This window comes from Parambassis ranga, chromosome 20, assembly GCF_900634625.1.
Source record: "Parambassis ranga chromosome 20, fParRan2.1, whole genome shotgun sequence".
Classification (NCBI taxonomy): domain Eukaryota; kingdom Metazoa; phylum Chordata; class Actinopteri; family Ambassidae; genus Parambassis; species Parambassis ranga.
In genome coordinates this window covers 18,295,708-18,319,792 of record NC_041040.1, presented here as the reverse complement: position 1 = coordinate 18,319,792, position 24,085 = coordinate 18,295,708, and the positions used below count along the sequence as shown (strand labels likewise).

General features: G+C 41.2%; 1 protein-coding gene across 4 annotated transcripts in view; it reads right to left on the bottom strand.

Moving 5' to 3' along the window:
* Positions 1-24,085, bottom strand: part of LOC114453038 (cadherin-18) — a 104,682-nt gene that overhangs the window by 53,312 nt on the left and 27,285 nt on the right. For 2 of the 4 annotated variants that reach the window (XM_028432653.1, XM_028432652.1), the window contains 2 exons: positions 17,420-17,714; positions 9,639-9,758 (listed from right to left, as the gene is read on the bottom strand). In XM_028432653.1, the coding sequence (XP_028288454.1) occupies positions 9,639-9,758; positions 17,420-17,714 (415 nt within the window). Of the gene's footprint in view, positions 1-8,117; positions 8,189-9,638; positions 9,759-9,909; positions 10,002-17,419; positions 17,715-24,085 lie in introns of those variants that run through there. The other 2 variants (XM_028432654.1, XM_028432655.1) reach the window with 2 other exon arrangements.

Genomic DNA, 24,085 nt, shown 5'->3' with positions numbered 1-24,085 from the left:
TCCTGTTGGGTTTGGAGGGGGGGTCCAAGAGACTTTTTTGTGCGTCTTGAGGTGATACATATGTGTGCCAATTTTCATAATCCTGTGTCAAACCGGCCAGAGGGGCTACGCGTTGGGGGCGCTATAGAGCCATTTTTATATGTGCATTTCAAAAGTCAGCAAATTTCAAAATTTTTCGGGCGAATGGATTTTTCTACCAAGTTTGGTGAGTTTTTGGGCATGTTAAGGCCTCCAAAAATGCGATCTCGGAGGGGAAAAAAAAAAAAAAAAAAAAAAAATTAAAGCTGCAAGCAGCATTGCGGGCCCTCGCGCACCTTGCGATCCGCGGGGTCATCGCAGTCTTCTGTCCTATGCTCTCGTCTCCTATACTCTCCTGTCCTATGCTCTCCTCCTCTCATTTCCACAAATATACAACAAACACATGTTTACAACCAAACTTTCCTGCTAACAGTAGGTGGCGCTATGACCGTATCATCCTATTAGCATATATATCTGTTCAGACTCGGGTCCATAGCAGTACAGTAAGATTTTGTCCACATTGCATAAAGTACATGGGTAGTACTGCATAAAACACAGCGAGTTCCTTTGTAATGGCGAATGGTCAACTTTGAGGCCACTCCCCCGCCACACGGTAATACTTTTGAAAGAGTTTTGGAATGCGTCTATTCCCTATGGTGTCCAAAGTTGACACAGTGAGTTTTAGCTCAATTGGATGAAGTATGTGAGGCTTGAAAAGTTTTGAAGCAGGGTCACAAATAGGCAAAAAATTGCCACAAAAGTCAAAATGGCGGACTTCCTGTTGGGTTTGGAGGGGGGGTCCAAGAGACTTTTTTGTGCGTCTTGGGGTGATACACATGTGTGCTAATTCTTGTGATCCTGTGTCAAACTGGCCAGCGGGGCTACGCATTAGGGCAATAAATACAGTGAGTTCCTTTGTAATGGCGAATGGTCAACTTTGAGGCCACGCCCCCGCCACACCGTCAGACTTTTGTAAGAGTTTTGGAATGCGTCTATTCCCTATGGTGTCCTGAGTGGACACAGTGAGTTTTAGCTCATTTGGATGAAGTATGCGAGGCGTGAAAAGTTTTGCAGCAGGGTCACAAATCGCCAAAAATTAACAGAAATTTCAAAATGGCGGACTTCCTGTTGGGTTTGGAGGGGGGGTCCAAGAGACTTTTTTGTGCATCTTGGGGTGATACACATGTGTGCCAATTTTCGTGACCCTACTCAAAACAGGCCACAGGGGCAGGCAGAAAAACCTATGAAAACACAACATTTTGTGTAGCCAGTAGGTGGCGCTCTGTCAAAGCCTCAATATTGTTGTATAGATGTGTTTAGGGTCAGACTCTGATCATACATGTGACATTTCGTACAGATCGGACAGAAAACGAAGAAGTTATAGAGACTTTCTGTGTCCTCAGAAATGGTCAAACTTTGAGGCCACGCCCCGGCCACACCGTCAGACTTTTGTAAGAGTTTTGGAATGCGTCTATTCCCTATGGTGTCCTGAGTGGACACGGCGAATTTCAGCTCAATCCGTTGAAGTATGCGAGGCGTGAAAAGTTTGGCAGCAGGGTCACACATCGCCAAAAATGGCCACAAACCTTCAAATGGCGGACTTCCTGTTGGGTTTGGAGGGGGGGTCCAAGAGACTTTTTTGTGCGTCTTGAGGTGATACATATGTGTGCCAATTTTCATAATCCTGTGTCAAACCGGCCAGAGGGGCTACGCGTTGGGGGCGCTATAGAGCCATTTTTATATGTGCATTTCAAAAGTCAGCAAATTTCAAAATTTTTCGGGCGAATGAATTTTTCTACCAAGTTTGGTGAGTTTTTGGGCATGTTAAGGCCTCCAAAAATGCGATCTCGGAGGGGGAAAAAAAAAAAAAAAAAAAAAAAATAATCCTAAGGGTTTCAATAGGGCTCTTGCACCATTCGGTGCTCGGGCCCTAATAATAATCCTAAGGGTTTCAATAGGGCTCTTGCACCATTCGGTGCTCGGGCCCTAATTAAAGCTGCAAGCAGCATTGCGGGCCCTCGCGCACCTTGCGATCCGCGGGGCTATTGCTGTCTTCTCTCCTATGCTCTTGTCTCCTATACTCTCCTGTCCTATGCTCTCTTTTCCTCTCATTTGCAGAGATGTACAACAAACACATGTTTACAACCAAACTTTCCTGCTACCAGTAGGTGGCGCTATGACCGTATCATCCTATTAGCATATATATCTGTTCAGACTCGGGTCCATAGCAGTACTGTAAGATTTTGTCCACATGGCATGAAGTATATGGGTAGTACTGCATAAAACACAGCGAGTTCCTTTGTAATGGCGAATGGTCAACTTTGAGGCCACTCCCCCACCACACAGTAATACTTTTGAAAGAGTTTTGGAATGCGTCTATTCCCTATGGTGTCCCGAGTGGACACAGTGAATTTCAGCTCAATTGCATGAAGTATGCGAGGCATGAAAAGTTTTGAAGCAGGGTCACAAATAGGCAAAAAATGGCCACAAAAGTGAAAATGGTGGACTTCCTGTTGGGTTTGGAGGGGGGGTCCAAGAGACTTTGTTGTGCGTCTTGGGGTGATACACATGTGTGCTAATTTTCATGGTCCTGTGTCAAACTGGCCAGCGGGGCTACGCGTTAGGGCAAAAAATACAGGGAGTTCCTTTGTAATGGCGAATGGTCAACTTTGAGGCCACGCCCCCACCACACTGTAATACTTTTGTAAGAGTTTTGGAATGCGTCTATTACCTATGGTGTCCTGAGTGCACACAGTGATTTTCAGCTTGATTGGATGAAGTATGCGAGGCGTGAAAAGTTTTGTAGGAGGGTCACAAATCGCCAAAAATTAACAGAAATTTCAAAACTGGCGGACTTCCTGTTGGGTTTGGAGGGGGGGTCCAAGAGACTTTTTTGTGCATCTTGGGGTGATACACATGTGTGCCAATTTTCATGACCCTACTCAAAACAGGCCAGGGGGGCAGGCAGAAAAACCTATGAAAACACAACATTTTGTGTAGCCAGTAGGTGGCGCTCTGTCAAAGCCTCAATATTGTTGTATAGATGTGTTTAGGGTCAGACTCTGATCATACATGTGACATTTCGTACAGATCGGACAGAAAACGAACAAGTTATAGAGACTTTCTGTGTCCTCAGAAATGGTCAAACTTTGAGGCCACGCCCCGGCCACACCGTCAGACTTTTGTAAGAGTTTTGGAATGCGTCTATTCCCTATGGTGTCCTGAGTGGACACGGCAAATTTCAGCTCGATCCGATGACGTATGCGAGGCGTGAAAAGTTTGGCAGCAGGGTCACACATCGCCAAAAATGGCCACAAACCTTCAAATGGCGGACTTCCTGTTGGGTTTGGAGGGGGGGTCCAAGAGACTTTTTTGTGTGTCTTGAGGTGATACATATGTGTGCCAATTTTCATAATCCTGTGTCAAACCGGCCAGAGGGGCTACGCGTTGGGGGCGCTATAGAGCCATTTTTATATGTGCATTTCAAAAGTCAGCAAATTTCAAAATTTTTCGGGCGAATGAATTTTTCTACCAAGTTTGGTGAGTTTTTGGGCATGTTAAGGCCTCCAAAAATGCGATCTCGGAGGGGGAAAAAAAAAAAAAATTAAAGCTGCAAGCAGCATTGCGGGCCCTCGCGCACCTTGCGATCCGCGGGGTCATCGCAGTCTTCTCTCCTATGCTCTCGTCTCTTATACTCTCCTGTCCTATGCTGTCCTCCTCTCATTTCCACAGATATACAACAAACACATGTTTACAACCAAACTTTCCTGCTACCAGTAGGTGGCGCTATGACCGTATCATCCTATTAGCATATATATCTGTTCAGACTCGGGTCCATAGCACTAGTGTAAGATTTTGTCCACATTGCATAAAGTGTATGGGTAGTACTGCATAAAACACAGCGAGTTCCTTTGTAATGGCGAATGGTCAACTTTGAGGCCACTCCCCCGCCACACGGTAATACTTTTGAAAGAGTTTTGGAATGCGTCTATTCCCTATGGTGTCCTGAGTGGACACAGTGAATTTCAGCTCAATTGCAAGAAGTATGTGAGTCGTGAAAAGTTTTGAAGCAGGGTCACAAATAGGCACAAAATGGCCACAAAAGTCAAAATGGCGGACTTCCTGTTGGGTTTGGAGGGGGGGTCCAAGAGACTTTTTTGTGCGTCTTGGGGTGATACACATGTGTGCTAATTCTCATGATCCTGTGTCAAACTGGCCAGCGGGGCTACGCATTAGGGCAATAAATACAGTGAGTTCCTTTGTAATTAACAGAAATTTCAAAATCGTGGCCTTCCTGTTGGGTTTGGAGGGGGGGTCCAAGAGACTTTTTTGTGCATCTTGGGGTGATACACATGTGTGCCAATTTTCATGACCCTACTCAAAACAGGCCAGGGGGGCAGGCAGAAAAACCTATGAAAACACAACATTTTGTGTAGCCAGTAGGTGGCGCTCTGTCAAAGCCTCAATATTGTTGTATAGATGTGTTTAGGGTCAGACTCTGATCATACATGTGACATTTCGTACAGATCGGACAGAAAACGAAGAAGTTATAGAGACTTTCTGTGTCCTCAGAAATGGTCAAACTTTGAGGCCACGCCCCGGCCACACCGTAAGACTTTTGTAAGAGTTTTGGAATGCGTCTATTCCCTATGGTGTCCTGAGTGGACACGGCGAATTTCAGCTCAATCCGATGACGTATGCGAGGCGTGAAAAGTTTGGCAGCAGGGTCACACATCGCCAAAAATGGCCACAAACCTTCAAATGGCGGACTTCCTGTTGGGTTTGGAGGGGGGGTCCAAGAGACTTTTTTGTGCGTCTTGAGGTGATACATATGTGTGCCAATTTTCATAATCCTGTGTCAAACCGGCCAGAGGGGCTACGCGTTGGGGGCGCTATAGAGCCATTTTTATATGTGCATTTCAAAAGTCAGCAAATTTCAAAATTTTTCGGGCCAATGAATTTTTCTACCAAGTTTGGTGAGTTTTTGGGCATGTTAAGGCCTCCAAAAATGCGATCTCGGAGGGGGAAAAAAAAAAAAAAAAAAAAAAAAAAAAAAAAATAATTAAAGCTGCAAGCAGCATTGCGGGCCCTCGCGCACCTTGCGATCCGTGGGGTCATCGCAGTCTTCTCTCCTATGCTCGCGTCTCCTATACTCTCCTGTGCTATGCTCTCCTCCTCTCATTTCCACAGATATACAACAAACACATGTTTACAACCAAACTGTCCTGCTACCAGTAGGTGGCGCTATGACCGTATCATCCTATTAGCATATATATCTGTTTAGACTCGGCTCCATGGCAGTACTGTAAGATTTTGTCCACATTGCATAAAGTATATGGGTAGTACTGCATAAAACACAGCGAGTTCCTTTGTAATGGCGAATGGTCAACTTTGAGGCCACTCCCCGCCACACGGTAATACTTTTGAAAGAGTTTTGGAATGCGTCTATTCCCTATGGTGTCCTGAGTGAACACAGTGAATTTCAGCTCAATTGCATGAAGTATGTGAGGCGTGAAAAGTTTTGAAGCAGGGTCACAAATAGGCAAAAAATGGCCACAAAAGTCAAAATGGTGGACTTCCTGTTGGGTTTGGAGGGGGGGTCCAAGAGAGTTTTTTGTGCGTCTTGGGGTGATACACATGTGTGCTAATTCTCATGATCCTGTGTCAAACTGGCCAGCGGGGCTACGCATTAGGGCAATAAATACAGTGAGTTCCTTTGTAATGGCGAATGGTCAAGTTTGAGGCCACGCCCCCGCCACACCGTCAGACTTTTGTAAGAGTTTTTGAATGCGTCTATTTCCTATGGTGTCCTGAGTGGACACAGTGAGTTTTAGCTCATTTGGAGGAAGTATGCGAGGCGTGAAAAGTTTTGTAGGAGGGTCACAAATCGCCAAAAATTAACAGAAATTTCAAAATTGCGGACTTCCTGTTGTGTTTGGAGGGGGGGTCCAAGAGACTTTTTTGTGCATCTTGGGGTGATACACATGTGTACCAATTTTCATGACCCTACTCAAAACAGGCCAGGGGGGCAGGCAGAAAAACCTATGAAAACACAACATTTTGTGTAGCCAGTAGGTGGCGCTCTGTCAAAGCCTCAATATTGTTGTATAGATGTGTTTAGGGTCAGACTCTGATCATACATGTGACATTTCGTACAGATCGGACAGAAAACGAAGAAGTTATAGAGACTTTCTGTGTCCTCAGAAATGGTCAAACTTTGAGGCCACGCCCCGGCCACACCGTAAGACTTTTGTAAGAGTTTTGGAATGCGTCTATTCCCTATGGTGTCCTGAGTGGACACGGCAAATTTCAGCTCGATCCGTTGAAGTATGCGAGGCGTGAAAAGTTTGGCAGCAGGGTCACACATCGCCAAAAATGGCCACAAACCTTCAAATGGCGGACTTCCTGTTGGGTTTGGAGGGGGGGTCCAAGAGACTTTTTTGTGCGTCTTGAGGTGATACATATGTGTGCCAATTTTCATAATCCTGTGTCAAACCGGCCAGAGGGGCTACGCGTTGGGGGCGCTATAGAGCCATTTTTATATGTGCATTTCAAAAGTCAGCAAATTTCAAAATTTTTCGGGCGAATGAATTTTTCTACCAAGTTTGGTGAGTTTTTGGGCATGTTAAGGCCTCCAAAAATGCGATCTCGGAGGGGGAAAAAAAAAAAAAAAAAAAAAAAAAAAAAAAATAATAATCCTAAGGGTTTCAATAGGGCTCTTGCACCATTCGGTGCTCGGGCCCTAATAATCCTAAGGGTTTCAATAGGGCTCTTGCACCATTCGGTGCTCGGGCCCTAATAATAATAATCCTAAGGGTTTCAATAGGGCTCTTGCACCATTCGGTGCTCGGGCCCTAAAAAATAATAATCCTAAGGGTTTCAATAGGGCTCTTGCACCATTCGGTGCTCGGGCCCTAATAATAATCCTAAGGGTTTCAATAGGGCTCTTGCACCATTCGGTGCTCGGGCCCTAATAATAATCCTAAGGGTTTCAATAGGGCTCTTGCACCATTCGGTGCTCGGGCCCTAAAAATCTCATTGGGTGCAGGAAGGGTCAAATCCTGTTGGAATCTTATGTCCCCATCGATATCAAAAGCAAATCTACACTCTTGGCTAAGAGAAATCAAAACCAATCGAGTGAGTGTCAAATACTGCACTTCCTCAAATGGCCACATGAGGGTGGCTCCAAAAATGAGTGAGTCCGTGTTAAAAAATTCCATGGTAAAATAGGCCTCAGGTTTGTCTATATGTATTTACAGTCTGTGGTTTTAACTCAATCTTTCCTAGCTAGCTAGTTTTTTTGTTGTGACATTGTCTGTTGTGACATGACATTTTCAACAAAAAACAACGCCATCTGTAGTGCTGCTGATCACATCACTGGAAAGTGCAGATGTGAAACTTTTTATTTGATAGACCAAGTAAAAACATATGGTAAATATTTGTATATATTTTTAACAAATTTAAATTTTGTTCATATTTGCTACCTATGTTTACTTTTTCAAGTTCCAAAATAGGTCATTTTTCTGAGTTTTTTATTGTCATAAATATTTTTTTTTTCAAATCAGATTTGGTTTTTTTTGGGCCATAGAGTAGGTTAAAGTTTAAAAAAAATAATGATCAGATCATATAGGTGAGGTTGTGCTGAAAAAAATATACCAAACATATGTATGCTAAACATTTTCAACATGGTATATTAAGACAAAAATCAAAAGCATTCAGAAACAGCAAGAATAGGCTGGGTCTTAAGGGTTAGGCAATCTGAAATGATCTAGCAGATGATTGGATGAACTGACTATCACTGTCTGTATTTGTGTCAATCAATCAGACCAGGCCATGGATACAATTTCTAACAGCTGCAAGGCGCCCAAATTACATTTTCAAGTTTCCGGATATGAAACAAAAAAGTTCGAGATTTCGCTGCCTGTTATATAAACAACACAGTAACTGTGGTCAATATGACCATTTAATACAATTTCCAAGCAGGCAGACTTGTCTGTCATACCAGCAACAGGTAGCTTTTGAGCCAATGTTATTATAAAACAAAACAAAAAAACATATAAGAAGCCAAATAAGAAGAAACAGTTTGCTTTGTTTCTCACTGTGGATTTGGGTCAGATCTGAGACAATCCGTCGGGTATTCCCTCAATGCCATATGTGCAGGCCAAATGCTCTGTCCTTAAACGATCTTTCCCTTTCCCTACCCCATGGGTCTTGTAAAATCTGACACTGCTGTTTCAGGGCCACCAGTCCAAGGTCAAATGGGAATAAGTGTGTACACGCCAGCAAACGTGTTCCTTTTTAATCCCGCTACTAAATATGTGAGGTCCCCGTGACAGCGTTCACCGCAGCTTTAAGCAGCCAGGTACATGTGGATATAAGGAGGTGTAAGCAAGCTAACACACTGTTAGAGAGACAGCTGCAGGAGCTGCTTCATCTCCTGCAGTGTGCAGTGCTCCAAAGTGGCAGCACGCCAACACAGACTGCTTTAAGACTTAGCATATTAAAGATCACATGCAAGCGCCAACTCCCTGCATGTGCTCAGTTTCCCACTGTCCGCTGGAGCTCCTTGTCCTAATTTAAGGTAAGAGGGTGGCGGTGGTGCGCCGGCGGGCGTAAAAAACAACAGGCGACTTGTATAAATTAAAATGCGTTGGCAGATGCTGCAGCTGAGCTGGACAGGCCTTCGATCACACATCCCCGCACGCCACCCCCTACGCTGAATTACAATGCAGACTAAATGCTGAGTCAGCTCAAGCAAAACAAGCCGTCTGATGCCTCCACAGCGGCCAGTTGTTTTTTTTGTTTTTTTTACAGTCATGACCTGATTTAAAGTAGAGTGACGCCTTGTTGAGTGTCATTGCATGAGAAGGCCTCATTGTTTTGCCTCACACCACACCACTGTGAAATTGCTCCATCAATCCCAGCTGCCTTCTCCCTGGAGGTAAAGTCAAAAATATTCAGCTGCTCATTTGTGTTGCTCATTTTGGTTTTTACACGGGTGGAATATAGTCTCAAAGGGACCAACAAGTTGTTCCAGACAGCAATGAATCAATTCATACAAGTGAATTCATGTTCAACCAACATCACCACCAGCAGAGGCGAGCGCACAAAAAAAAACTTCCTTTCCTCAGATCAGAAATAAACACGTATGCACACAAACAACAGCCCTCGCCTCACATCGTATAAAAGTTATATGTGTTGCACTTTAGAAGGTTTATTAACATTTAATAGATTCTTGTAGAGGCCTTGCAGACAAAAGATGGATTTGAAAAGAAAAAAAATGAAGCCTTCTGTGGCTTTTTCTCCCCTTTCAAAAGGTAGGAAACAATAGTTTTCAAGGCATCTCTACAAAGGTCTCTCTCTCTCCCTCTCTCTCATCTGACCCCCTGAGGAGTTAGTTATGGCTCACAAAGATCACCTCGCATGCTCAACAATATAGCAGCTGTATGAGTAGTCCATAGCTCTGTTGTGGCTGTTTTAGTTTTTATGATGTCAGACCTTGCTGCCATAGCAGAACAGGATGTTCAACACAGATTTCACAGCGTGACACATACACAGATCAACAACAACAACTCCCATTTACATTTATGTGCGCAGCATTTTCCAGCTAAATACCTCACCTGATTTGGGGTCCACAGAGAAATATGGCTGTCCTTGTAGAATACTGTAGACGATCTTGGCACTGTTTCCGTAGGTTGGGTCGTCGGCATCGGTCGCGGTGACTTGTAACACAGAGGTACCTAAAAATGAAAAAAAAAATGATTTCCTGGGTCTTTAAAAAAGGTTTTCAAATATTAATGCAAGAATATTAACATGTAATTGTGTAAGCGCTTTGTGTTGAATATCTCCTAGCAACTGTGTCTGGTACATTTTAGATCCGAGGAGAATTACCGTGCATAAAATCTAAATGTATGATGACAGAGGAGACAGAGGAGGTTGCTTAAAATGCTGGACACTGGCCTGCAGCTTGAAGTCACCTCGTGTCATCCGGAGAAACAAACTATTCTAATTTTAGCATGCTTTAGTAACTCCTAATATACCAATGCCAACCCAGTCTCATATGTAAGACATTGTTCACAATGTAGGCTGTAGAAATGCAGATTGCTTTTCTATTAGCATGTTTGCTGTCATGTACCAAGGCCCACATCATGAGGTTATGAGGTTAAAATGTAGGTATATCAAGTTTTTTAAAGCTTTTATTGTGAAACTATTTTATAGATATTAGTGTATAAGTGTATAAGTGTACCACCCAGCCCAGGCCAAATGTGTTGTATGTGGTAGACTCATTACCATGGTAGCAGACTTTTATAACCTTTAACCAAAACTATGATCTCCTAAATGCCCCCCACTCCATCAGTAACTATGGGCAACCTCCCACCAAACCTAGTTCTTGTCTCTTAGAGGCTTCAATCCAAAGGTGAAGGGCCCCTCATCTGATCTCTTGCTCGTACCTCCCGCTGCAGTCTTTTGTAAAGACAGGGCCCTCTCCTTAGCTCCACACCACCCTTATGATTGCGCCATCGACCTCCTGCCAGTTGCTACACTGCCCAAGGCCCGATTATACAGCATGGCTATCTTAGCAATGCCTGTCAACTGGTGCACATTCGGTCAGTGCTCCAATGCCTGTTGTTTGTAACAGCTGGTAAGTGTGACTTTTATTCCCCTTCTGTTTTGTTTTTAGGGTTTGTTGTGGCTGAGGGTGAGGTGAGACCTGATCTGGACAAAGTCAAAGCCATCCTGAAATTGGTTGACCAACAATGTATTGGCTTTGTGTACTTCCTCCAGAGGTTCATCTGGGGTTATAGTTCAGTGGTTGCCCTCACGCCCCCTCTACCCCTTTTGTTTGGTCAGCTGAAGCAGAAGGGTTTATGTGAAAAAGAAATTTGACTTTCCATACAGTGTTTACACTGTTGTGTGAGTTTCTAAACCTTAGAGAGCACTTTTTATATAAAAATGGCAAAATAAATATTGACTGACTTGTTGACATATCCGACACCATGTTGTTGTTCCATCTAAATAATGCACAGTGTATATGTTGGGGGAAGGACTCATCAGCCATAAATAACTAAAGACGGAGACAGATAATTGTCCAGCATGCGTTTTAACCCAAACCACCATATTTGTTTTTTAAACCTAAACCTGCTTTTAATGCCAAACCTGAACCAGGCCTTGGGAATACATAACCTCAACAACCTCAACCACTACTGTAAATAAAACAGAACTCATGATTGCAATGTTCATGAAGCATGTAAAGTAAGTTGTGCCACTGGGACTATGGTGCCAAATGCCCAGATGTGCCATTCCAGCTCTCCGGTGTAACCATGTGTTAATAAGCAGCTGACGTTCTCTCAGCATTTGCATATACTGCCCAGTGATGCTGCATCAGACTATTTAGTATAGGGAAAAACCCAGCAGCACTGAACCTGTAAGACATCCTAACAAACTTCCTGGTTTGTGCAGTTAAAGTGCTACACATGGACCAGAACGGAGCAACATGTCCAGTTTTCATTCAACCGGATATGGTACATGTATCCTGCTGTGTATCTCCACCGGCTATCCTTAGCTGCCCTCATCTAATTCAAGTTAATGATTACTGGGTCTGCTCCCAGTAACTTAAATGCTCTCTTATAGACTGATGTTAACACTTTGAACTTCAAAGGAAACCTTGTCTGGCAGTGCTACCCCTACACACATGGCCATCCATTCCCTCATGGTGAAATGATGACCAGCAAGTGTTATATCTTTATCTTTAAAGAAAGGTTTACTTCCTCTTGAACACATCTAACAACTCAACACACACTAACATGCCCTCCCTCCTTTCTCCTTGTACCATTATCTCCTTCCACATCACTGTTACTAGCACTTCAACATCTTTCATCCTTGAAGCCTTATTTTTTTTTAACTGTGGTATTTATATATTGCAACGTAAGTCACTTTAGATAAGTAAGTAGTCTGTGAAATGTGAATGAATAATAAAAAAAGTGTTAAAATGTTAATAAATACCTATAAAAATAAGCATTTTTCTGATGGCTGGGTAACCTGTGGTCACAAAATAATTAATAATTATAAAAAAGGAATCAAAAGGAATTTCCTTTTTTTACATGTGCTCACCATATGCTACAATAACTTCTGCAACGTGTCAGAGAACATTTATTATTTTTTTTTTTTTTTTTTAATTACAGAGGTGACAAAACCGAAGACAAATTGTTTGAAAACTTGGTGCTTTACTCACTGTTGTTTAGAACTTCAGCATAAAAGCCACCGTGGTTCAATTTAACACTTCAAGTGTTGCTCAAAACAGCATTACAGGCTTCATTAACCCATTATAATTGCATGATGAGTGCATTGTAATTTTACTGCGAGTGTAATTCATTTGTATATGTAAGGACCATGTTAAGAAACTATTTGAGACACGTTAGAGCTTAGACGCGTGCTTTGTGTTGTGATACTCGGGGGAATTAAAGGAAATTACACAAAGTAAAAGTCAATCCCGCCAGATATGATTTTTTTTTTTTTCTTGGAGACCTGGAGGAGAAGAGTGAAAATGCCAGCCATAATGAACCATGCGCTCCACTCTCTGAATCTCTGTCAACCTTGCGGGCGAAAAACTGTACTGGGAATTATTTGGACTTCATCAATTCTGGGAATGCTTCGGAAACTGACCTGGTTTCAAATCATCTGTCAAGTAGAACCTATTAGTTCATGATTTAACTGATGGGCCTTAAAGTGGTCTATGTTATTGGCAGAAGAAGCAAAAGAAAAAGACTCACGTTTGACCCTCTAATGCTGTGGGTGGGTATAAATCTTTAGCAGGAATATTTGTTTAATTCTGTGGATATATTGTGTTTTAAACTGGGGTTCATATGACTCCATATTCTGACTGATAATGTGCTCATTATGCGCCCCTAATAGACTGACACAATGTGCCTGGCTTTGCTCACAATGCACTTTAACTTAAGTGCAATATATGAACCATATATTTATGGCTATTAAAGTGATAAGTGCTACATTAAAAAAGGTTTGATTGTACTCATTAAAAACACTTGAGAATCAGTGTGAAAGCCTTTACTGAACATTCAAAAATCAGCTTCAATGCAGTAAAGCTCTGCTGGAAATCTGGCCATCTGTGCATTTCTATTTTTTATGTATAACAGTATGTGCCATGCTTACAACACCACAAATGGACAAAGGCCCTCAGCAGGAGCTGCATACTTAGAAGAAGGATAAAACTTCTAGCAATTATTCAAAACATGGCTGGCCAAAAAAGGTCTCATCCAGCAGCTTCTGTAATCACGTTAAAAAGGGGGGCCTGGCCTTCTAACTTACAGCTTTATTGTAGATTTACAACTATCATAGCTGATGTGCTTACTCAGTTCATCATCTGTCTGAATTACATCAATTCAGCTCCTGCTTTTTAAAGGCCAGAGAATTTCTACAAAGGGAGAACGTCACCACTCTGAACCTCCAGGTCTGTAGGGGGCACTCTCAAGAAGGAATGGGGTCTTATGGAGGCCAAAAAATGTCAAATTATTGGGTATAGAACAATAAATTCTATTATTTATTTGTTGATATATTGTACCTCATGTATCAAAACATGATCAAATAAAATGTCACTTTTAGATTTATTATTGCTTTTTAAATGTATAAAAATACCATTCTTTGAATATTAGTGTTGATTTAACAGCAGCAGAGTTTCTATAGTGATATCGATTTAGTTTTTAATACTTAAACATAGAGCAGTAATTTAGTGCTCTAATAGTAAAATATAAATATATAATATATAATAATACAAAAGTCCCACAGCAGGTAGAGAATTTACCTTGCATTTCATTTTTTAATTCCAGGAAGTTGCCTTTCTGTGCTTTTTTTTCTGAGCATTTTCATTGGCTACATGACCTGCCAATCTGCACAACCTGTTCTTATTGGACCGGTTAACACACAACAGAAAAAGGGGCAGGCACTTCCTGTCTGATAAATGGCCAAATGAGGTGTCAATCAACAGGTCATAATGTGGTGGCCATTTTGAAACTCAGACCACATGTTTGGATGTTACCTGGAGTGTTCATGGAGAACATGTGGAAGGCGAATTGTGCGTGTTGGCTGATTTGAAAGGGATTTAATGGATTTTACAACATGTTGTGGACTACAGAGTTGATGGAACCGGACTCTCTGGACTGTTGTGGATTGGTAAATTTGCAAGGCTGCTGAGGTGAGTTTTCTCATGTTTTGATTGTTGTATGTGGAAATGATCTGAATCGTTACATTAGGGATCCAGTCACACTCCCATCTTTACATCCAGTTTCAGTCCCTCTGTGTCTCCTGACCTTAATGCTGCAACCATGCACTGTTAAAAATGTCTGCTCTCAGAAACTGGATTACAACCAACAGGTTCCCTCAATCTGAGTCAAGCTGAGCCTCTTTCTTGAAAAAATAAATACTGAAATCCTTTGTAGTTAAAGCTGAATTTTGTATTGTGTTTATTCAACATTTATCCATGTGTGCAGCTCTTCCTCATTTAATCTTAACTATTCATCTGAACAAGCTGCTGCCTCTGGGTTTAGAATCCACTATTAAACTGTAATTTTCCCAGAAGTGAAACGCTTGACAGGAAAGCAGTGTTACTATCTCCATTTAGACATCTCATCTGGGAAATACAGTAGTAGGAACTTGATACTCCTTTTATCTTAGCACTCATAAAAAAAAAAATGATTGTAGCGCTGAGCGGGAGGTATGAAACAGTCAGACTACCTGGCATGTGCCCAGCTAATCAATTTAGACAGGAAAAAGAACATCACAACCAATTAGCTGCCACACTCCAAGACAGCCCCTTCCTACACTCGGGAGCCCTGGTATTGACACATGCTGAGAGATGGAGGAGAGGGAGGGGGATTAGTACTCTGGAGTGTGAGGACAGTTGATTGTTACAGCCGATGTGATGCTGCAGAACCCAACCGAAGAGGAATTACTTTAATGGACATGAGCAAAAGAAGCAAGGAGGAAGAAAAAGGCTAATTATTTTCCCCTTCACAGTCCTTGATTTTTTTTTCCTTCCCCTGGGTCATCAATAGTGATTGATTCTTTTTTGTTCAACCAATGATGAAGTTTGTAGCAGACATTGAAACTTTAAAATAACCAGTCTTGTTAGAACTAAATACAAGTTGCCAATACAGAGATTAGTGCTGCCAGTATATCTTATTTGCATTCATTTAGGATTAAAAATCAATCACAGTAACAGCTGCATGTAATCATCACAAGCATGTAATGTCTTTTGTAGTTTGAACTACAACTTGCACTTTTTTAGCATATTTGCCCTGTACAAATGTAAACTTGCTAATTTTAAATCAGCTTTGTGTGATTACAATGTGCATATTATGCAAAACTGTATGCTCATTGTGGACTTTACAGCCTGAATGCCAGTCTTCCATATTGGCTGTTTATAGCAGCCCAGTGCATTGTGGGGGCTGAAGTGGGAGCTGACTCTTGTTTGCATAGGGAAATAACACAGCCCCCCTTTTCTCTGTTTTCGTATTTTATCCTTGCATTAGCACCAAGTAGGTGCTAGTAGTAGGAGCAACCTAACAAGTCAACAAACCCAGTGCATTCTGGGAGCTGGAGTTTTCCTGTGTTTGATCCACAATATAATCCCACAGTCGTTTCCTGTAGTTTAGCTTTGCATTAGAACCTCTGACAAGTACCTAACTGGTCAAGAGCAGGCAAGTGTGTCAACAAACCCAGTGCATTCTGGGAGTTTATTTGAAGTTTTACTGTCTCTGTGTCGTAATTAAAATGTCCTAGTTGCATTTCTTTATTTTCTGTAGTTTTATGTTGTTAGAACCTCTGTCCAGCTGTTGTAGTAGAAGCAAGCTAACATGTCAACAAATCCAATGCATCCTGGGAGTTGAAGTTTTCCCACCTTTTATAGCCATCAGAGGGAATGCAACAGCCCTTTTTATCTATATTAAAGTCTTGCTTTAGCATTCTGACCCTGGTATTTGTAGTAGGAGTAAGCCAACACATCAACGAACCAAGTGCATTGTGGGAGTTGAGGTTTTCCCATCTTTTTGCCTTAACAGAATACCACAGCTGTTTTTTCCTCATGTTAGCACCTGACAAGTAGTTGTTTGCTGTAGGTGCGTCTTCAGATGTCAATAAGCCCAGTGCATTCTGGGTGGAGAAATTTCTCATTTTACACCCATTTTCCTGCTCTTGCATTAATTTTATTACATTTCTGCTCTTTAGAGTCAGTCAGTGTTCATTCATTAAATCATTCAATACTGTATATGCAAGCACAGTATAATAATCTTTTTGTACCCTCAAACTCAAAGAAGATATTAAGACATGTACTTGACACACACACAATCTGGAAGCCGATATAATGACAAAACTTGTATCTGTCAGGCCTGCCAGTTCATGCATATTCATGAACGCAACCAGGGAGATATTGACTGTTTATAAAGAGGGCGCCTACAGGTCTATTGGGGTTTGCATATTTCATTGCTTTTTCACATTTCCATCTTCTTCCTGCACAGAACTGATGGAGCTGTGTTTTTTTTTATTTATAATAAGTGCATATACTTCTATTCTGTAACTGAGGAGACACATAGAAACTAAAATACAGTAAAGTCTCTGACAGCAGTTTGGACATCCTACATGTTTTTGAAAGAGTGGTGTGAAATATCACAGCATTGTACTTTTAGCTTTTCACGCTGTGAGGCGAGCAGAATCCACTGGACTGAGAAAAGGGTGGCTTTTGTTCACCTGAGCTAAAAACAGAACAGGAGAATAAAGAAGTAAAAAACATAGATGTTTTGCCGCATGATGCTGGGCCTATGAGGAAGCTGCTGTCTCAGTGGAGGTGGATTGAGGCTTTACTCTCCTCCGTGATGTGGAGGGCTCCACAGTCTCAATGGCGGGGATTGCTTCTGCTTCTGCTGCTGCTGTTGTGGAGGCACTATTGAGTGCTTTATAAAGACCTGCCCACCCGGGAGGGGAGCCATTGCAGCAGGCAGAAAACAGCAATGAAAAAGAGGGACTCGGCTGGCTTATAGGAGATCAAACATTCTGGACGGCAGTATCAAAGAGAGAGGGGGAAAAAAACAGAATGCTGCACAGGGTAATGACATGTTTGATCGGGGTTCTTCATGCTAATACTGACTTTTAATCCAGGACTGCTTGTAACATATACAACGTGTCAAAGGTCCTGGACATTTTTTTTTAACTTTACTGTAGGGATAAAAGGGATTATGAGTATGAAGAATATCTTAAAAAGCAGCAACTATAACACTCAAGTTCAGACAGTTTTTTTCATCTTTCTAACCACTCAAATGAAAGCTTACTGCTTCTGACAGGACAAACGGAGAGGGAGAGGAATCATTTGAAGGTCCAGTTTGTTTTCACTCACCCACTTCAGACATCTCCGGCACAGTAGCTACAAAGGGTCCATCTGGAAATTTGGGCGCATTGTCATTGATGTCTTGCACTTTGATGATGAATTCCGACTTTGGTTCCAGTGCCTCCTCTGTGTTGCGATCCAACGCTTGTGCATGCAGGACATAATGCGCTTTCCTTTCCCGATCCAGGCTCTTAGTGGCATGAATGTCCCCCGTCACTTCGTCGATGATAAATATAGTCCCAGCTCCATCCCCGCTCAGGATGTACCTGACAGATCCATCGCCTTTATCCGAGTTTGAGTGAAGCTGCAAGAAAAAAACAGACGGAGGGTGATTATGTGTTGTGGTTGATTTGGTTCATTTCCAGTAACAATAGTGATTGATACATTTGTGCCACAGATAGAAGACATAATCGTTAGTGAACAGGTCGTTGTTTTTCAACAACCCTTATTCCTTCTTTAATCCTCATGAATGTGATTATAAAATGTGATCAAATTTGATGATTTGTTGTTGTTTGAGAAGATTAGGACAACTGTATAAACAAAGTTTAGGCCTTAAATATTGTGAGATTAAATCTGAATTCACTTTACTTCTATTTTAGGTGGGGGAATCAGATTTTATTTTTAAATTTTAAAAATGTATTTATTTATTTTACTTAATCCCAAAATTCTGGAAATATACAATTTTAATTCAATTCCGAGTCAGAAAAAATATATATTTTTTTAGACTTGTAGGTAAAAAAAAATAAATAGGACATAATTCTGGGATTAAGGTTATCATTGTAATTATAAGAAACAAGTCCAATTTATTTTGACCCTTTAATACAGAAAGTCAGAATTCCATCATTTTTTGTTATAAGTCAGTGAGCCATATGTATGTATTTATTTATTTACCTATTTATTTACTTATGTATTTCTATACCCTGAATCCTCCTCTGTATATTTTGGCCTGAAAAAATGGACTCATGGGATCTTGGCGATTGCGATACATATTTATTCTAACTGCAATAAACCCTTTTCAGATGGATTAATGACAAAATATTTATACTGCCATTGAAAGGTATTCATAGTTGAAGCCTTTTGAAGTCATGAATCTGAGCTATGTAACAATAAGCAGTGACTCGTATGTGTTATTCTCTCCACCAAGGCCATTTAAAAACAGCTGCAGGCCTTTATACAGCCATAACCTTTTTTGTAGCATTGCTGCACTGCACGGTGGTCCTCCTTATAGTCCACATTTCAACCTCAGAAAAAAAAAAAACTCCCATCTCAGACATTACATTATTCAATATTCCTCTCTCCGGCTTGACTGTAGCCAAGCGTCGCTGAAGAAATGTATCTTTAGAGATTAAAGGTTTTTTGGGGAAATCCTTACAAGACTGTTAACGATTGGGGGGGAAGCACGGTCTCTCATCCTCACCAGGAGAAGAAAGAATGAGAGAGGGTGAGGGAGGGGAGGGGAGGGAAGGGAGCCACTTGTTCAGCCATAATTGATACCAAGAGGATTAAGACTTTCATCGCAATAGCTCAGCTGAGTTTGAAACTTGTATAAATACATTTTACAAAAACAGTGAATTTCAAAAGAAGGGCACTGCAGCAGGGCTGCAACGATTAGTCAAGTAGTCTAGTAATATTCTAGGGCAAAATGTGCCGACAACTAATTTAGTAGTTGATGACTTGTTAGTGACGTCATCGCATGGCATGCAAGTGTAACACATTTGCAGCGGAGAATGATTCTCTGGCTCGTGATGTAGCGATATGATCAGCGTTTTGGGTGCAAGAAGCACTGGGTTTGAAACTCAGATAAGTCATTTGTAGATCGGTGTGGATTAAGTGGTTAGATTTGCCGGTAATGTGTTTCAGGTAGATGATGGGAAGGTTTTTGGCTCTAGGCATGGAGGTGGTAGCGGATGAAGCGATGACAAATTAGCAGTCCAAAGTAGTCATCCACTGTTAAAATAGTCATTAGTTGCAGCTGTACTTATGTGAAAATTATCACATTTACGTGTCATCCGATTACTCAAATAATCGCAAAAATAATCAGCGACTATTCAATTATTAAAAATAGTCATTTGTGGCCGCCCTACACTGCAGTGACATCGTCATTTATTTATTTATTTACTGCAGTGACATCGTCATTTATTTATATATATATATATATATATTTATATATATATATATTTATATATATGTGATTTTATTCATGAATAAAACATGTTTAAAAAAATAGTATATATATATATATAGCTGACACATCTGTGTACGATTCATGCTGTGAATGAAAATGTCGCTCAGAAAAGCATCACAGTGAAATGGCCCCAACTTTCTAGTAATAAATCACAATCATAGTAGCAGACACATTTTGAGTTGTACACAATCGCACCAAACGCCACAGCAAGCCAGATCATCCATACCTGAACTTCAAGTGTGTGACAAATAAAATTCATCACAGACCAACAGGAGCGGCACTCACAAGCTGTGGCTCTTCAGACTGGTGTGTCATGAGCAGAAGTGTCTGCAGGGAGACAGTCTATTCCTTAGATGCTTCAACATATGTCTCGACAAACAGTAATTCCCCCAGCTGATACATACAGCACAATGACAGCTTAGAGATGCAGAACCAACAGAGAAAATGTTTTCCTTATTTTAACATACAGCATCCTCATAAATCTATACAGAATGTACCTGGCTACTGCAAGGAGCTACTGCTAAGAACCATTGACTTCACCACCTCACAAAACAGCAAAAAGAGGAGCTCTAGGTGGTGTAGCAGCAAGGTTACAGCCTGAGGAGACCATCTATAAACTGAGCTGCAGGAAGCAACAAAACTGCAGTTGAAACAAAATTGTTCTCTATCCATCAATTTTCCTATCATGCTAAGCAAGAGGCAAGTTACACCCTGGACAGGTTGACGGTCTACAGCAGGGCTAACATAGAGAGACAGAGAATCACACTCACACCTATAGAGCCACTTTAGATAGTCCCCAGTTAACATGTATGTCTTTGGATTGTAAGAGGAAGCAAGAGTAGAGGTTTCATCTGGTGTGACGCTGAGTCACATGACCATTGTTTGATTGTAAATGTCTTGATAGTGAAGTGACCAACTGCAGCAGTAATAAAGTCAGATATAAAAAGTTGGGACATGTAATAAAGTGCAAAGATCTGTGGATAACAACAACGTTTTAAGGCACTCCATGACCGTTACACTTCAACATGTGAGGGAATAAAAACTGTGTATGGTTTGTAATACACCTCAGGCCCTGGGATAAGTGTCTTTTTTGCAAAACCCAAACTCCCAGAGGTTGTCAAAATCTAACTGCCCTCACCCAAATGCATATCAATATATATAGGATGGAAGTTATTGTCATTTGTATAGGAACAGGGTTTTTGTTGTGGGAATGGAATGGGACAGGAATAGACATCCACTCGCTGTGTCATGTTTTTAGCCGGAGCACCCACAGAAAAAACCCACCCAAATACAGGGAGAACATGCTGTTGCCACACAGAAAAAGGACCCAGGCAGATCTAAACCAGGAACCTTCTTGCTCTGAGGTGACAGTGCTGACCACTGCACCAACATGCTGCCCAATATAGTTCTCATTTTACACATGAGCTATTTTTTGTCCAGAAGCGAGTGTAAATATAGTCATATGGCTCCATCTCATGAGTGGCCACTAGCTTATATTTGGTCCACAAATAAATGGCTACAAGATCATGGATAGTGATACGCTACGTAACAAGCTGCATAAACATGGTAGTATAACAAAAAAAAAAAATAAATATTCTTGCAGGGATGAGTATCCTTGCATTGTTTCACTCTCATCTGGCCTGACGCTGCTCTGCTTCCAACCCTGTGATGTTTGTGTAATGGCCCGCAACCTGTTGATACTTTTATCACCCATAGTTTTTTTTTTTTAGAAAGGTAATAGTCACCGTATGCATCGGCGGTTCACGCTTTGCCGAGCATGATTTATTGACTCCCGCAAAAGGGAAGTCAATGGCTAAATTAGCTCCGTGACTGGAGGCAAAATTACATTTATGAGCTGGAGCGGAGCTGCGGATGTAGGCTCGTATGGACTGCTGTTAATAACTCCACCTCCCTGCCTTCTTTTTTTTTAAATGACTGAATTTATTGGTAGAAATTGATTATAAAACCACAGCACTTATACTAAATTAAACAGACACAGAAAAGGGCTAAACCATGTCAACAAATTAATTGCCCCCCCCTCCTTTTTTTTTTTTGCTTCGTAGGTTGTTTTTCATATTAGTACAATCTAGGGTATGATTAACTACCTTCAACAGGCTCTTTGACTCCTTATCTAATTACAATCTTGGTATTTACAGCGGAAAAAGGACAGTCGCTTCTCATCAGAAGTCAGACTTGCAATCAACAGCGTCCTTTCTAATTAGCAATTTATTGCTATTCCTGGTTTTGATTAGACATGGCCCGAAGACCTCAGCATAGCTCACCTGTGTGTTTGTGTGAGAGAGACTGGTTTATGACCACTAGTTTTTTTGCCTTGTGATTAGCCACCTGTATTAATAAAAAAAAAAATAAAATGCTCATACAGTCTACACAGCCCACGGGCCGTGCTTTGCCCAGGTCTGATCTTCAATGCGGCCCACGGACCGTGCACACAATATTAAACAAAGGCAGCAAAACTCAGCTGTTGAGCACGGCATTATCAGTAACGTCTTTCCAACCCTCCTTGTCTCTTCCACACTGCTGTACTGCGTAATCCCATCTACTCTCTGGAGAGACACGGTCGCGCTGTGTACACTTAAAAATGCTGCGCGACTATTCTGAAGTGTACGGTAAAGCACACAGAAACTCTCTGGCACATTAAGATGTTACCGCTGTGCTGCAGCTGACATATTTCATCGTCATCTGCTCTTAAAAACCACAGATCTTGCCCGACTTTCAGAACTCTGGGATTTGCTACTTTAACTTTGACTTTAACTCTAATGGTTTTCTTCTGTAAAAATATCTTCACATCATCTGTGCTGCTCTGCACTGTGTGTGTGTTTCAACATACAACCAGCACACACTCAAAGTAGACATGGACCCACACAGAGAGGACAGAGGAGTAACCAGTAAATGACAGCAAAAGATTCTTACAATGATGAAACTGTAACAGGAGCATATTTATATTGATACAGTTGATACTGTGCCAGTGGTCTCTTATTTATATTATTATTTATGAACAAATGTGGCCCTTTGCTTTTCTTATGGAAGTCTATGTGGCCCTCACAAAAAACAATTGCCCACCCCTGGTCTAGATGGAAATATCGGTCCACGCGCACCCCCCAGCTTTTTTTTTTATGCCACCTGTTTTTTTTAGTGTCTATTTTCAGAATCAGCCAGGTACCAAGCTGAAATAATGTTCCAATCACTTCATTTTTAACCCTTTACTGCAGCAAACCCTAACAGGAATAATTGAAAAATGATATGGAAAGTGGCATAATGTGTGATGTAAACAACTTACAGAGACAAATTAACACATTTTTCCATAACGTATACCAGGTATGGCTACTGTTTCAAATCACAGAATGAGCATGAAAATGACCCAGTGTTGTAAATACTGAAGGTAATTCATTGACTTTTTTGTTGTGTTATAATACAACTTTAGGGTTTTTCTAGTCATGTCATGCCTCCCAGGCAGAGGCGTCTGCTTGCTGGTGGAGGTCCAGTTAGAGGATTAGCTGCGCCGAAACGGTAATTAATTACATAACACAATGACAGAAAACAAGACGTACAGTATAATGAGGCTCGGTCAATAACTTGGGTGCAGACTTTTAATGTTCTCAATGAATTGAACAAGCAGGATGATGAATTGCTTCTATGTTTGGGTATATTGTGAAAGTAGACTCTGGAGTCTTCTCTCTAGCCCTGTCCCAATTTAGACACAAGTGTTTACAGTAGAGATGAGCCGATCCAATATTCAGCATCGGTATTGGACCGATACTGTGCAAAATTTCAGGATCGGATATTGGACACGAAAAGTCGTCCAATTCATTGGCTTTAACTATAATGTAAATTGTCTGTGGATGTCTCTTTTATCCAGGTCATACTCATTTCCAGGAGTTTAAATTGAGGCATCTGGTCCCCTGAAACATTTAGGAACACAATCCTTGAGTCCAATATCATGTAAAATATCATGTAAATTTAGGTTAACTTGGAGGACCATGCTAGTGTGTAGGAATCCATACAAATATATGATTTAACACTTGTTTAAAAGACTAGAAAAAAGAATCGGATTTGAATCGGTATCAGCAGATACAAAATTGTGTGGTATCGATATCGTGCCATCCCTGTTTACAACGGTAAAATCATGCAGTGCTGAAAAAAGTTTGTGGAGCATGTTGAATTATCTACGTGTATACATAAAACATCAGGCAATTTTCACACAAGTCCTCACAGTTGTAGAAGTTCAAATAAATGAACCAGAAATATCTCACTTTGTCACTTATTTACCCCTAATGCAGCAATAATGACAACTAAAGATTGTTTTTTTTTGATATTTTAATCATATTTATCCAGGAATATATACACACAATTCTACTGGATTAACTATTCAGCAGTCTGTCTGTGGGGGTGAATAAACACCCCACGCTGCTGGTTCCTGGCTAAAGCTCAATAGTACACTTAGATTTTTGTCCCTATTAAACATTTAGACC